This window comes from Ochotona princeps, chromosome 12, assembly GCF_030435755.1.
Source record: "Ochotona princeps isolate mOchPri1 chromosome 12, mOchPri1.hap1, whole genome shotgun sequence".
Taxonomy (NCBI): Eukaryota; Metazoa; Chordata; class Mammalia; order Lagomorpha; family Ochotonidae; genus Ochotona; species Ochotona princeps.
Window position 1 is genome coordinate 65834066 of NC_080843.1, and position 14189 is coordinate 65848254.

The window sequence follows — 14189 nt, forward strand, 5'->3', positions numbered from 1 at the left end:
TCCTCCTGGTGAACCCAAAGCTTGTCTGACTGAAGCCATAGAAACTTTCGTTCCCTAGTAAAACAGTTTATACGGTGTACTCTGGCCTCACCTCTTTTGGGAGAACTATCTCAGATTAGTCAACAATAGGCCCACAAGAGGATATGTTCAGGCTATAGGGCCCTAGTCATTGAGTTCCCTCGTGTTCAGTCTTGATCCTGTATGAGGTTTTGGTCTGATTGTCTCTTCCATCATCTGTGACAATAGAAATACAAATGTCCCAATGAAGACGAAATATAATAGTATTTATAGAAATAAACAGAAGTGTTTGGTGCCTACTAAGTGCTCTCTTAAAGCAGCTTTTATAAATGTTTTTATTAGGCATGAGTTGAGTTTCTTATCAGTCCAACTGGTGCTTAAAATGGACAAAAGTATTTGTGATTTGATTTCAGAGATATTTGGGTGACTAACCTTTCCAAAATAGGAGTCCAAAACTCCAAGCAAAGTCAGAAGTTAAGAGTCCCCGTTAAAACACAGATGCTGTGTGTATGAGAGAGGTAAGCACTGCCCATGAAGAATACCTGTAGTTGCATTTCTGAGTGGTCATCAAAGGCACTCCTGTGGCCACTGCAAGTGACAAGTGCTATTCCCAGTTACCTGCTCTGCACCATCTTTGCTCAAAGTTCAAAGGGAGAGGAAGGAATAGTAATTCTGTTTGCACATGCGCACATAACAATACACACACACAGAGTCCCAAAGGGAACATCGTGTACCACTTCAGAGAGCGATGTTCTGGCCAGGGTGTTGGGGGAACTGAGAGCCAGAGTATGTGGGGGGAGCTGATGCCATCCCATGAGAAGATCCGGCTGGAGTATGTTTGAGAATCATGATGTTGGGGAAAAAAAAACCAGATTACATGCCAGGTGTCAGTCACCCAGGAGGACAGTTGCTGCCCTGTTTAGGACATAAAACTATGGTGGGTGGTCCAGGAGAGCCCCAAGACCGGAAGACAATATCTGAGCATTTGGTAGCAGCTAAAGGTTTAAAGAGGTTTCCTTGGTGCTGGTACTCTGCCTTTGGCATTGAGACTGTTATATTTGTGCGTCACCTCATTCTTCTAGCTCCTTACGGGGGGGAAGTGTTTATTCATATTATATCTGATTTCCCAGTGCCCTACCAATGCACACAGTTCATGCTTACTGAGCTCAGCAGCACAGTGGATGGAGGAAGGTGGGGCACATCAGGAAGAGAGGCGGAGTCGAGCTGCGGATGTTTAAGATATTCCAGCCACCCTTTGCCTGACTTTGACCTTGACTGTTGAGATGACAGAGATAGGCTCGTGGACAGGCGAAGAGTGAGGATAAAAGCTCGTGGAGCCACTTTCTCATCCCTCCTCGCGTGGAGGGAGGTGATCTTCGGGCATTCCAGCTGTGGTCTTTGTGATAAGATCACTGCCCGGCACATAGTAGGTGCTTCATGTTGCTAGTGTAAAAATAAATGAGCATCTCCCAGGTCAGCAATGGTCCCATTCCACCTTACAATAACCTTGGGAGGAAGCTGGTCCCGGTGCAGGTGTCTAAGGAGAAAGTAATCGGAGAGAAGTGACGTGCTAACAGATGTGAGAGCTGGAAAACTCATTCCAACCGCTACTATACGAGAAGGAGGAGGAGGGCAGAGAGCCACAGACGTTAACTGCGAATGGCCAAGCGGATGGAATATTGACTGCAGCAATGAAGACAGCTCGAAGGCACAGCAGAAAGGAAATCTACCAACGTTGCGTGTACGATGGCTTTCTTTGGTCACACTACTCCTTTTGTGTCGCCTTTGGTCAGTGGTATAATGGAAAGTTTCATGAGTTTACGTTCCAACTTTCCATGAACCAGCATTCAAATAAGCTAGTTATTTTATTTCTCTTCATTTACTATGCTACCACCACAGCCTGCTCACCCTCTCCCCGTATTTTCTAAAAAAATGCTGTAACAACGAATTTTTAATTAAAGGTTGTCATAAATGCGAGAGGAATTCAGAAATCCCATGTGGTTTTAATGTTCTCCAGAATGACTAACACATCTTAAGATGTGCCACTTTGCAATATCCCAGGGCCTGAGTCATGCTTTTTTCCTTTCTATTTGCAAAGTTCCTTTGGGTGACTCAGTGGCTGGAAGAGTGCATGAGCGCAGCCATGTTTGGGGCCCTTACTCATCTGTTTCCCTCTGGCAAGGCTATCTTCGAATAACCCATGATTTTGGAGAGCCGAGCGGCCAGCTCTGGCAGAAATGGACCACAGTTTCAAAGGCATCGTGTGGAATCTGTATCCCCTCATTTTCCGGTACCTTTTACAGCACTCCAGGGAGTTCGCAAAGTAACCTCCTTGGAGGTAGAAAAGGCAGAACGGCTATTTCAGAAACATGACATCACTTCCCAAAGTATGTTTAATGAAGCTAAAAATAGAAGCTAAGCGGTTGTGTTTTCAGTAGCACAAAGAGAAGGGACGTTTTGTCACTTGTCTGACTTACTGGAGACTGAGAAATTCCACCAGGGCCCTGTAGCAGTCCGGGGGAGGCTCCAGGTGTCCTGAGCAGGGGCAGCCGGGCTGCAGGTTAGGATGGTGGAGCTGGGCATCCAGGCATCCTGCGGGGAGAGCTTCCAGCAGAGGGGCCTCAGCAAGCAGCAGGCATCCTCGGCAGGGCCCTCCAGTTGCATCTGGTAGAGGGGGCGCACAAAGCAAAGAAGGAATGGCCATGATTGACAGCAGGGGGAGTCTCCTGATAGGCCAGAGCCCAGAGGTGGGAGGGGAGGCAAGTCAGCTAGGGGACACAATGAAGGTGGAAAAACAGAATTGGAATTTTCTGGTAATGTTTTTGTCTTACCTTACTTGATCTTTTTTTTTTTAAAGTGTTTGCCTGAAAGGTAGAGAAGGGGACCCCCAAATGAAAACACCATGTTGAAAAAGGACAAACCTGAAGGGCTCTCATTTCCAGATTCCAAACCTATAACAAAGCTTCAGCAATCAGAATAATGTGGTTCTCGCCTAAAGGAGGATATAAGGGTCAGTGGGACGAGAGAGAGCCCCCACATAAACTTTCACATACATGGTCCAATGATCTTTGACCACGTGATAAGACAATCCACTGTGAGAAAGGGTAGTCTTTTCAACAAAGGCTGCAGGCGCTGGGAAAACCGCGTATTTACATGTGAAAGGACCCGACGCTGTCTATAAGCGTTAATTCCAAATGGTCAAAGATTTCAAAGGAGATCTAAAACAATGAAGCTCTTAGAAGACAGAGGATGGAAGCTTTGCCACACTGCATTTAGCAATGACTTCTTGGACCTAAAGGTAGAAACACGGACAACCAAAGACAAAGGTTAAACTGCATGGAGGTTAGGAAAAAATACTGTGCAAAGGGCGCTTACAGCAGGCCACCGACTGAGAGGAAAAAACCTTTGCAGATAGCGGCATAGGGGTTAGCATCCAGGGAATGTGGAGAACTCCTGAAGCTGAGCAGCATGAACCACAACCACAAAGCAACAACAGCAACAAGACAACACTATTCATAATGGGGGGAGGGTGGCAGGCGCTCGATCCCACGGCTGAGTTGTCTGTGCCCCGACAAATCGCCCAGATGCGGTTCCCAGCTCCGCTTCCACTTGCAGCCTTCTGCTTCTTGGGAGGTGATGCCGACGGCTCCCACAGTCACCTGTCACTCAGCTGTGAGACCCGAGCATCAATGCTTGCTTCAGCTTTGGCTCCCAGGTTGTTGTAGAAATGTAGGCAGATGAGAGTTCTCGCTCTCTTCGCTGTCTCTCAAATCAATCAATAAATAATAAAGGACGAGGAACTTGCCTATTTCTCCAGATGAAATATACACATGTCCAGGAAGTGCTTGAGGAGATGCTCAGCATGACTGGGCTTTAGGGAGACGCACATCACGCTAAGTAGGAGAGGCTCCGTTAGAAAACAGAGCGTGGTACATGTTGGCAAGGATGTGCAACAATTAGAATCCACGTGCATCATGGGTAGAGATGTAAAGGGCTTAGGAACTGTAGAAAAGATCATGGTGTTTTCTCAGAAAAGTGAACATCAAGTTATTGTGTGTCTAGTAGCGCCGCTTGTGGGTATATGCCAGTAAGACTGGAAAGCAGAGTCTCCAAGGCTTATCAATACACCCATGTTCATAGCTGTGCTCTTCACAGTATCTAAGCTGTGTAAGCAACCCCATCTGTGTATGAAAGGATAAGCAAAATGTGGGATATTCATGTAATGGAATATTCCTTGGCCATAAAAAAGGAAAACATTCTGACATATACTGTAACAAAGTTGGTGCTAAGTGAAATTAACTAGTCACAAGAAGACAGTTATTGCATGAGCTATTCAGAGTAGCCAAAATCCTGGAGCTAGACAGGGAAGTGGCAGCTTCTAAGGTCTTGACAGGGGGCAGAAAAAGGGGTGTTAATGTTTAACGGGAGCAGGGTTCCAGTTTTATCAGATGAAACAGTTATGGAGATGGATGGTGGTGAAAGCTGTCCCATGTTAAAAAGATACTTCATGGGCCCTGCAAAATGGCTGAACTGGCTCATGTTCCACCTCCAAGTGCTGGAATCCCACATGGGTGCTGGTCCATGTCCCGGCTGTTTCACTTCCTATCGAGCTCCCAGCTTGTGGCTTTGGAAAGCAATGGAGGATGGTCCGAAGCATTGGGACCTTGTACCAGCATGGGAGACCTGGAAGCAGCTCCTAGCGTCTGGCTTCGGATTGCTCAGCTCTGGCCATCGTGACCACTTGGGGAGTGAACCACTGGACTGAAGATCTTTCTGTCTATAAATCTGACCTTCCAATAAAAATGGATACAAAAGATTTAAAAGAATACACTTCATACACACCTCTGCACTACTGCACACTCAAAAATGGTACTGATGATAACTTTTATGTCATGTGCAGTTCATTGCAACAAAGACAAGTTGTGACAACAAAGGTGCTGATGGCTAATGTTCACAGTACTTCAGTAAGTTTGTGGGAAAAAACAAATTAATAGGTAAGTATTTTTAGGGGCTGGCACGGTGGCATAGCAGGCTAATCCTTTGCTTATGATGTTGACATCCCATATGGGTGCCAGTTTGTGTCCCGGCAGCTCCACTTCTCATCCAGCTTCCTGCCTGAGGCCTGGGAAAGCAGTAGATGATGGCCCAAGTGCTTGGGACCCTGCACTTATGTGGGAGACCCAGAAAGAAGCTTTCCAGGTTTGGATCAGCTCAGCTTTGGTTGTTGCAGATGGGAAAAAATGTCAGGAAAAATAATACAAATATTTTAGTATCCCAAATTTGAAAATTAAGAATATTTTTAAAAGGAAATTTTGTGAAAGCCCTCCTTATATCTAAGATTTAAATGTGCACATGTGTGTATTGTATCACAGAGCATTGGGGGTGACAAGAGAATCCTCCTGAAAATGGTTTATAAGGGGTCTTACAGCAAGCTAAGCCAGTGTGTAGAAAAGCAAAGTTCTGTAGAGTGTTTCTGGAGAGAGATGTTGTTGGATGGATGAGCTGTCAGATCTGCAGCCTGGAAACCCCCAGCTAAGCAAGAATGCCTTTATCCTTCCCTTCCCAGCTTCCTGGCAGTGACCCTAGGCTGTCAAGCTTCAGCTGAGCCCTTTCTTCCAAAGCCATTGCCCCTACTGTCTGAGGAGTCTGTGTTATGCTCACCTAACCGGCTACTCTCCAGGTGACACAGAGGAGGCGTTACCACCCTGTGTCCTTGGCCTCTCCAGCCTCAACATCTTCTAGCCCTCATGTACACCTGGCTCTCTGTCCGTCTCCTGTGAAGGCAACCCTGGGATCTCCTTAGCTTTCTGGCTGGGTTTTGACATCAAGATCTTGCAGGTGTCATATCCTCTCCAGGAAACATCTTGGCTGGTTGGGATCCTACTCTTCCTTTTGCACTCCCTGAATGGTGTGTCCACCATAACCTTACCTTTCTGTTTTCCCCTACCAGCTTTGTACCGAGTCATTAAGTCCTGTCAATGAACTACCCCATGTCTTGGCATAGCTGGTGGACTCCCTCTGACGAGAGGCATGGCATTGCATCCAACCCACGCAGAGAATGGAGAAGTATCATTTGTGGGAGGTCACGCTCAACCTGGTGATATGTTTCTCCACTGAAGTGCTCCCCATGCGTATGGCTGAGAATGGGCCCCAGCTAAGGGAATTTGGTAGCAGCTATCCTATTATTATTAATAGTAGTATTTGCATATTTCATTTGCTGGTTCACTCCCCAATGGCTGCAGCAGCCAGAGCTGAGTTTATCTAAAGCCAGAAGGGCTCTCTAGGTCTCCCACATGATTGTAGGGTCCCAAGGTCCTGGGCCATTCTCCACTGCTTTCCCAGGCTACAAGCAGGGAACTGGAGGGGAAGCAGAGCAGCAGGACATGAGTTGGTGCCCATACGGACTGCTGGAGCTTGCAGGTAGAGAATTAGCCAGTGGAGGCACTGCATCATCCCAGTAAGTGGTCTTTATGCTGGACCAAACTGGCATTTCAGTTATTATGCCAGATAGAATTTTCAGGCACTAAAAATGAGTTCATTTCAGGGACCACAAGACATTTTGCCATCCTGGAATGATGGGTAATGATGGTCCCTGCTGGATTCTTTAACCGTGGATAAGAAAAGAAAGAAACTCCCAAGGCAAGTTAAAAAAAGGAGGCCAGGAAAAGGAGAGCCTGACTGTACGCTGCCACTGTTGGAGTCCAGCCAGTACACAAATAGGCAAAGCACGGGGCCTGGTTTCCTGTGAGTCGCTTAGGGTCTCACTCCTGAGGAAGTGGTTCCTATGTTGACTTGCTGCTGGGCTATGCTCTCGTGTATGCCCTGGTGGAGTGAGCTGGGCTTCAAGCTGAGTGTCTCAGATACATTAGCTTTGCAGGTGTCCTTTTTCTTGAAAACAATGGGAAAAGTACATGACAAAGGTGATTTTTCTTTGGGATAGTCCTCTCTCGAAAAATTAAAATACCTGTGAAAATATCAATAGGGTTAAGTAGTCTGAGCAATGTCTTCTTATTGGGAATTAATAGAGAAATTAGAACTAACGTGTACGCACTGATGAAAGATTGGAAAATACAATGTATCCGCAGTGTCGTTACAAGCATATTGAAAATAGTTACATTAATGGCAATGTACAACGATTGTGCTTGTATTAGGGGGTGTGTACTATGAATAATATTCGAAAGTTCTTTTTCCTCTGTGGTTTTTCATCTTACCACCTTCCCTCCATCCAAATCCTCCGTATCCTTTGTCCATTCGTTCCTCCCTTTACTCCTTCAGCCATCCTTCCATCCTTCCTTTCCTCAGATTTTCACAGCGTCTGTTCTGTGTTAAGGGCTTTTTCAGACCGCAATGAGTAAACAGCCACCAAGTCCACACCTGATGTGGGGTTGAGGAGGCAGTGACTGGGAGAGGGGGCCGCGGAGTAGAAGGTGGCAATCCATCTCAAGGATGATGACACATCAGCTACACCTGCTGCTCTGGGCTCCTTGTCCTCGCCTATGGGCCATTTCTGGGTAATGTTAACTTCCTGTACTTCATAGAAATCCACATCCTACCTCCATGGCTCTGTTCTCTTGCCAGCCCCTCACCCCCTGCCTCTGGAATAGTACTTATCCCTACTGGACATGATAGGAGGAGTTTGTATAATGCCTGCAGATTTGTTTTTTATTGCCTTTCTTTTGTGAGATATAAGTGTGAGAGTAGGGACTTTGTCTCTTTATTTTTCTGTAATAAAATGCATTTCTGGAGTCCCTGCCTAAGAGGCTGGCATCCCATATGGGTAGCAGGGTAGCAGCGTAGATCCTGAATGCTGTTTCTCATAAGGCTTCTGCAGCATGTGCCTTGGAAGGCAGACGATGATCCAAGTCCTTGGGCTCCTGGCCAGCCTTGGCTCCTCCTGCCCTCTGAGAGGTGGACCAGGAGATGGACGATCCGTTATTTCCCCGTTGCTCTGCCCTTCAATTAAATAAATCAGTAAATAATCACATTAACCAGTAAATAAATCTTTGGGAATCATCTCAAGAATACTTTAAGCCCCAGATAATTAAAGCTTCTGTGACCAGCTTCCTGCTCCTGTGGAATCTCCTTCCTTCTTGTGGTTTGGGCAGTTCCTTTCAAGTCTTTAACCCGGTCTCTAAGGTCCACTGTCATCCCATCCCTTCCACTTGAGTCTCCTGGAACGAGCATGAAGGGGAGTTGGTAGAGCAGGTTTGTTTGGGGATGTAGATTGCTGTGAACACCCTGGCAGGAGTGGGTGCCCAGCCTCGGCTGCTGAGCCCCATGCTGGGACCACAGTAAGGTCATCCGAGGGCTGCTCCCACACAGTCCTTCCCTTTGCTGGTGCTGGAGTACATTTACCTCCACAATCGTGGCTCATCAGAGAGGATTAGCGTTCTCTGGGCTTTATGTAGAATGACCATGTTTTGCTCTAATTCAGCAAACATGCTTACCTCTTCCAAGCAGGAAGAGGTACGGAGGACGCCATAGCAAGTGAGGGCATTCCGTGTCTCCTACTGATAATGAGTTCTGAGGGGGAGAACTGGTGAGTCAACGTGAGAATTCTGTTCTATTCAAGGTATGTGAAATAGGCACACACATCTACAGCTATGTTCATATCGAGGGGATCTTCCATCCTCTGGTTCACTCTCCAGTGCAGTTAGGGAGAGGCCAGCGGAAGCCAGTGACTCTCCTGTGCTGTGGCCCCAAAGCCCTTGACCCTCCACCTGATGCCTCCCAGGCTGTACGGGAAGCAGACGTTCTGGGATTCACAGCCATTTGGGTGTGGGATGCTGGTGTCTCAAACAGCACGGTGCAACCCTTCAATTGACTTAAGAGATGTTATCTTTTGTTTTTGCACGGTGTCTCCTGAATTTAAAATCGAAAGGAGCCAATGGAAAGGGTTGGTATGCCCGCTAAAGCTTATCAGGCACCTGGCACTTTCAAATGGCAACTTTGTTTAATAGTGGGGACGACTCCTGATTCTGCCTTCAAGGAGCACCCCTTTAGACGGGAGACCTCGACGCCACAAATAATACTACTACTGCATTTCCCCAAAGCACCACATCTTTAACATGGCTCAGGCTGCGTTTGTGTGGCTTCCCCACTCTCAGGTAGCTTTCTTTGGTGGTTTTCTTTGCTCTATTCTTGCTCCAGCCAACTGAATCACTTATCCTACTTCTATTCCTTAAAAGACTCTATGGAATAATCATTGTCCTCTGTAACCGCCACGTTCCCCTCATGGCTAACAGACATGACCACGTTTCCTCCAGACAAGCAAACCTCATTGGAGTGGAGGAGACGTTGGCCCTGGAAACTTCTCACTCTGCATTTCAAGGCGCTGTGGGACACTTTCAGGAGCCTGCATCTCTTTTCTAGACCTACATTCCGCAAATGCTACTGCCTGGCGTCTGAGTCTAGCTAGAGGCATCACTGCAGGCTGCGAGCTGGGCTGGGTGGGGCTGGGGGCGGGACTAGCGGGGGCGGGGCCAGGCAGGGGCGGGGGCGGGGCTGTTGCTCAGCAGAAGGCAGCGTTGGGCGGGGCTAGCGGGGGCGGGGCTGTTGCTCAGCAGAAGGCAGCGTTGGGCGGGGCTATCGGGGGGCGTGGCCGCACCTCCGCTAACGGTGCTGAGGGACGAACGGGCGCGTGCCCGCGGCGCCGCCTGCCGGAGCCGGGGCCTGCCGGGCGCGCGCCGCCGCCTCCCTCGGTCCGCTCTTCCTCCTCCTCCTCCGCCGCGGCTTCCTCTTGCATTTCCCCCCGGGCTGGGACGCTTCTCCCCGCCGAGGCGGCTGGGAGCCGGGCCGCAGGGGCCCCACCGGCCTGCGCCATGAGGCTGCGGCCCGGCGGGTCCACGCGGGGACTGTGGCTGCCGGGCCTGCGGCGGTGACCGGGGGGCGGCCGCGGCTGATGCCGGCGATGGGGGACAGGTAACGGCGGCGGGGCGGAGGCCGCGTCCCGGGGAGCGGCCGGCCCGCGCTGGGCCCCCTTGGCCTGAGGGTCCCTGTTGCTTTGGTGCAGGTGCGTGCGGGTGACCGTCCTCCCCGGCTGCGTGGGCTGCAGGACCGTGACGGTGCCGGCGTCCGGGACGGCGCGCGACCTCAAGGAGCGCATCTTCGCAGAGACGGGCTTCCCGGTGTCGGAGCAGCGGCTGTGGCGGGGCGACCGGGAGGTAGGCCGGGGGCGGCTGGGGGGCCGGGCGGAGCCGGGGCCGGAGTGTCCACGCCGAATGTCCATGCCGGAGTGTCCTCTCCGGAGTGTCCATCCCAGAGGGGCCGGGTCCGGAGTGTCCACGCCGGAGGGGCCGGGGCCGGAGTGTCCATGCCGGAGTGTCCTCTCCGGAGTGTCCACGCTGGAGGGGCCGGGTCCGGAGTGTCCACGCCGGAGGGGCCGGGTCTGGCGTGTCCATGCTGGAGTATCCTCACGGGAGGGGTCGGGTCCGGAGTGACCATGCCAGAGTGTCCTCACCACAGTGTCCACGCCGGAGGGGCCGGAGTGTCCACGCCGGAATGTCCTCACGCCTCTGGCTTGCACCGCCCCAACACATGGCAGAGGCTACACTTCCTGAAATGCTGACCATCCCTTCAAGTGAGGTGACTCAATTTTTTACTCATGTGTGGTTTTGTTTTTTCTTCTTCCTGTTAACAACTCGAACTGAAGTACTCTTGGGTATCTTCAACCATTTGTGTCTGGGAAGTTTTTCTCCACTGCTGAGTCACAGAAGTTCGGGGCCTGGAAGGGTCTGTCCACACAATTTCATACACAACCTCTTATGTTGAGTAGTGAAGTTGTGTGAAAATGTTTGCGGTGCTGCTGAATGACTGGATGGCTCCAAAGTTTGGAAAAGGAGGCTATTTCCTTGTGGTGGGCAACCTTTAAGATGTCCAAGGTCTCCAGTCGCCGTAGAGGAAGTTTCGTTGAAGGTGTTCGCTGATATACATTTCCTTACTCTGGCAAGTAGCTGCATGGTTTTAGGTATAAATATGGGCTGAAAACTTGATGCATCTGATTTGGAATCCTTCCACGTGGTCTTTTTTTTTTTTTAAAGATTTATTTTATTTTCATTACAAAGTCAGATATACTGAGAGGAGGAGAGATAGAGAGGAAGTGGAGCTGCCGGGATTAGAACCAGCGGCCATATGGGATCAAGGGGAGGACCTTAGCCACTAGGCCACGCCACCAAGCCCTCCACGTGGTCTTGACTTCCATGTCCCTGGGTCAACTCTCTCTCTTTTGCCCAGGCAGACACAGGTCCCTGGTTAGTCTGTGTTTAGGTTCCTGCCGGCTCAATCTGTTCTGCTGGTTCGCTCCCTGGGGTATATATTGTCCACACAGGGAGGGGCTTGAGGACTTTGGACAGAGTTGAAAAGGAGGGAAGTCTGTCATTTCTTCTCTTCCGTGCCTGTCCTGTGTCCTCACGCCCTCCTGGCTTTCTGTCCACCTCTGTGGCTCTTCTCTGGTTCTTCTTTTAGGTGTGATCGTGCCCAGCGGGTCAGCTGTGGCTCAGACTTGCCATTCCCAGTGTTTCTGCAGGTGCCTGTCTGTATGAAGCCTACGTACAGGGTGCTGGGTGTGGCAGTGATGGCAGGGTTTCCGGTCGGGTGGGCAGGGGGAGGGGACCCGAGAGGCCACTGTCCTGATGTGGTTTATCTTGTGAGTTGTAGGCCGTGGCTGGGAAGGGGAGGCTGAAAGGAAAGGTGGCAGCAGATTCTATAAAAAGCAGGTACCAAGTGAGTGTGGGCAGGGGGAAAGTGGATGTCGAATAAACCAGACGCCCTGATGAGATGTTATGAAGCCTTGAGTAACCCAGGGAACTGAAAATTTGGTTGGCAGAGACCAGCAGGTGCAGAAGAGAGTTAATGTGTGGGGAAGTGTGGTGATCGGTTTGCTTTTTTTGTGTGGTTCGCTGACAGTGACACAAAAGAGGCATCTGGGAGAATGCACAAAGGCGGGTGACCTAGATCCTGCCTCTGCCCTGCCCAGACGCAGCAGGCCGGCTAAAGTAGACCACGGGCTCGGGCCTGCTTACGCTGTTGCCGGTAGGCATGGCTGAAGTCTGCTTCTGACCGCTTCTGAGACTCTGCTGGGTGCTGATCAACTCAACAGGGAGCTGGAAGGCTGGGACTGAGGCTGGAGGGAGCAGGTTAGGGCTGGAGATGGGGATTTGGGATACTGACTGACATGTGGCACTTTCCCTCTTCTGTACGGTGGTGAATTGTATTGGAATGGGATGGACACCGGATTGTCTGCTTTAATGTTTGAGAGAACCGCAGGGGTCACGTGGCATGAGTCCATTTTGTGAACGTGAATGGCCAAGATTCGGAGAGGTGGAGTATTAGGTCAGGATTTGATCCAGGTCTTTGATATTCAAAGTCTGTGGGCTTTTTACTATTTTAGGCCATATTGAATCCGAAGATCGTTGATTGCGGATAAACACAAGATAAATACACGTACTTTAGAGTAAGGAGGGAGAGCTTGCATCATTAAAAAGTCAAGGACACAGCTTGGACGTCAGACAAGTAGTGGGCACTGTTCCCTGCTGGTTTGGAGAGGGTGAGCTTGTGGTCCCCATAAGGGCTCCCTGTGTGTAGTAGGCACATCTGTGGTGGAGGTAGCGTTTCTCTTTTTCTTTTAATGCAGGTGCGCAGAGCCTTGATGTGAATGATTGGTGAGAGTGTGTCAGGGAGCTGGAAGCTGCTGACAGCTCCTGCTCATTTGTTGCTTTTGGTTGCTGGGGACTGAGCCACTGAGTAGGTCACCCACCATCCTCTTTCTCTTTGCTTTACTTTTGCAAGTCCTGGAAGTAGAGTACATGAGTACCCTGCCTGAAGCTATGGTTTGTAGCTGTGCTACTTCTGTTGCGCGGTGCAAGCGAGAGCACACCAGACAAGTCTAAGGTGTATTAAGCAGTCTCTATGAACCAAGCTTGGTGATAACAGGGCCCACTACAAATAGCAAATCACAAATCCATATGGCATTCCAGTCCACTATTTCCCGATCGTTTTTCTTCGCTACTAATTTTGCACCTCCAACTAAGAAGCTTGAAGAGTCTCCTAACTTGTCTGTCTTCTGATTGGTCCCCAGTGCCCTTCTCCTCCTTGTCGGCTCCCAGCTGTTGACTCTGGAGCATCTGCCAGCATGTCTGACAGCTGAGCAAAGGAAGATGTGCTGGGAGACCCAGGCTGCAGCTAACCTTGCTCTGTTTGCTAATGAAGATGACTGTCTCAAATTTGTCAGGGAGACTGAGGCTGTGTAGGCTGAGAGTCAGCGTTTCAAATTCAGATTTATAAATACGAGAGATGGACCGCCACAGGCACTTTTAAGACTTCCTGGGGCCCGTTGCACGTGGGGATGGATAAGGCCAGTGTTTGGTTGAATGGGCTGATATTGGAGTAATTTGGGTTTCAGGAATGATACGCTTTAATAGCAGAATGGTGGATTTGAGACTGTTACTGAAAGACTATACTATTGTAATACTGTGTGGGAAAACAGTGGGGAGGGGGTGGGAGGAGATACCACTGAGCCTATAGAGCTGTATCATGGAAAACAAAAGTGAAAGAAAGAAAAAAAAAGAGAAGCCCAAGCAAATGCCCCAAGGGTTGATTTCCAGGGGAGGCAGCAGGTCCCTTACAAAGGGCATCTGCACTGCCTGGTGGCTGTTGAGGATGGTCCCTTCCCTGGGGAAGGGCTGAAGAGCTCCCTGCGCTCACACGGTGATTGTCAGGATGGTGTCATCCAACCAGAGAACTAGAATACCACCAGGTTTGGATTGACCTCGGGTTAGCTTTCCCCTGAAGTGTATGCCTGTCTGTATTTCTTTACCCTCTTGCTTTTATTATCATGTTTGCTTTTTTGGGTAGTTTTAACAGTTTTCTATGTATTTAAGTATACGTTTGTGTACATACGTACATGAGTATGTGTGGCTTAAATATGCCTAAGGATTTATTATTTACATTTAGTTGTTCATATCCTCTTTAAAGAATGCGGTATGTGGATCAAGCTCATTTTACTATATACTTTCTATATTTATATCTGTACTTGGTAACATGCATCTAGCTTATTTTTGACTCAGTACGGTGTTATTAACATCCTTCCAAATTTATGTGTAGTTCATTTCTTTTTCTTTGTTGTGTCACCGAAGTTGGATTATTTCTAAGTTTTTGTTAGCAATAGTACTGTT

At 49.2% G+C, this 14189-nt stretch overlaps 1 protein-coding gene across 5 annotated transcripts in view; it reads left to right on the forward strand.

Annotated features, from left to right (window-relative positions):
• SACS (sacsin molecular chaperone) overlaps positions 1-14189 on the forward strand; it is a 71568-nt gene that overhangs the window by 13436 nt on the left and 43943 nt on the right. For 3 of the 5 annotated variants that reach the window (XM_058670976.1, XM_004577581.4, XM_058670978.1), the window contains exons 1-2: positions 9654-9939; positions 10031-10181. In XM_058670976.1, coding sequence (XP_058526959.1) covers positions 9920-9939; positions 10031-10181 — 171 coding nt within the window. In that variant the 5' untranslated portion in view covers positions 9654-9919. Of the gene's footprint in view, positions 1-9653; positions 9940-10030; positions 10182-10576; positions 10603-14189 lie in introns of those variants that run through there. The other 2 variants (XM_058670975.1, XM_058670977.1) reach the window with 2 other exon arrangements.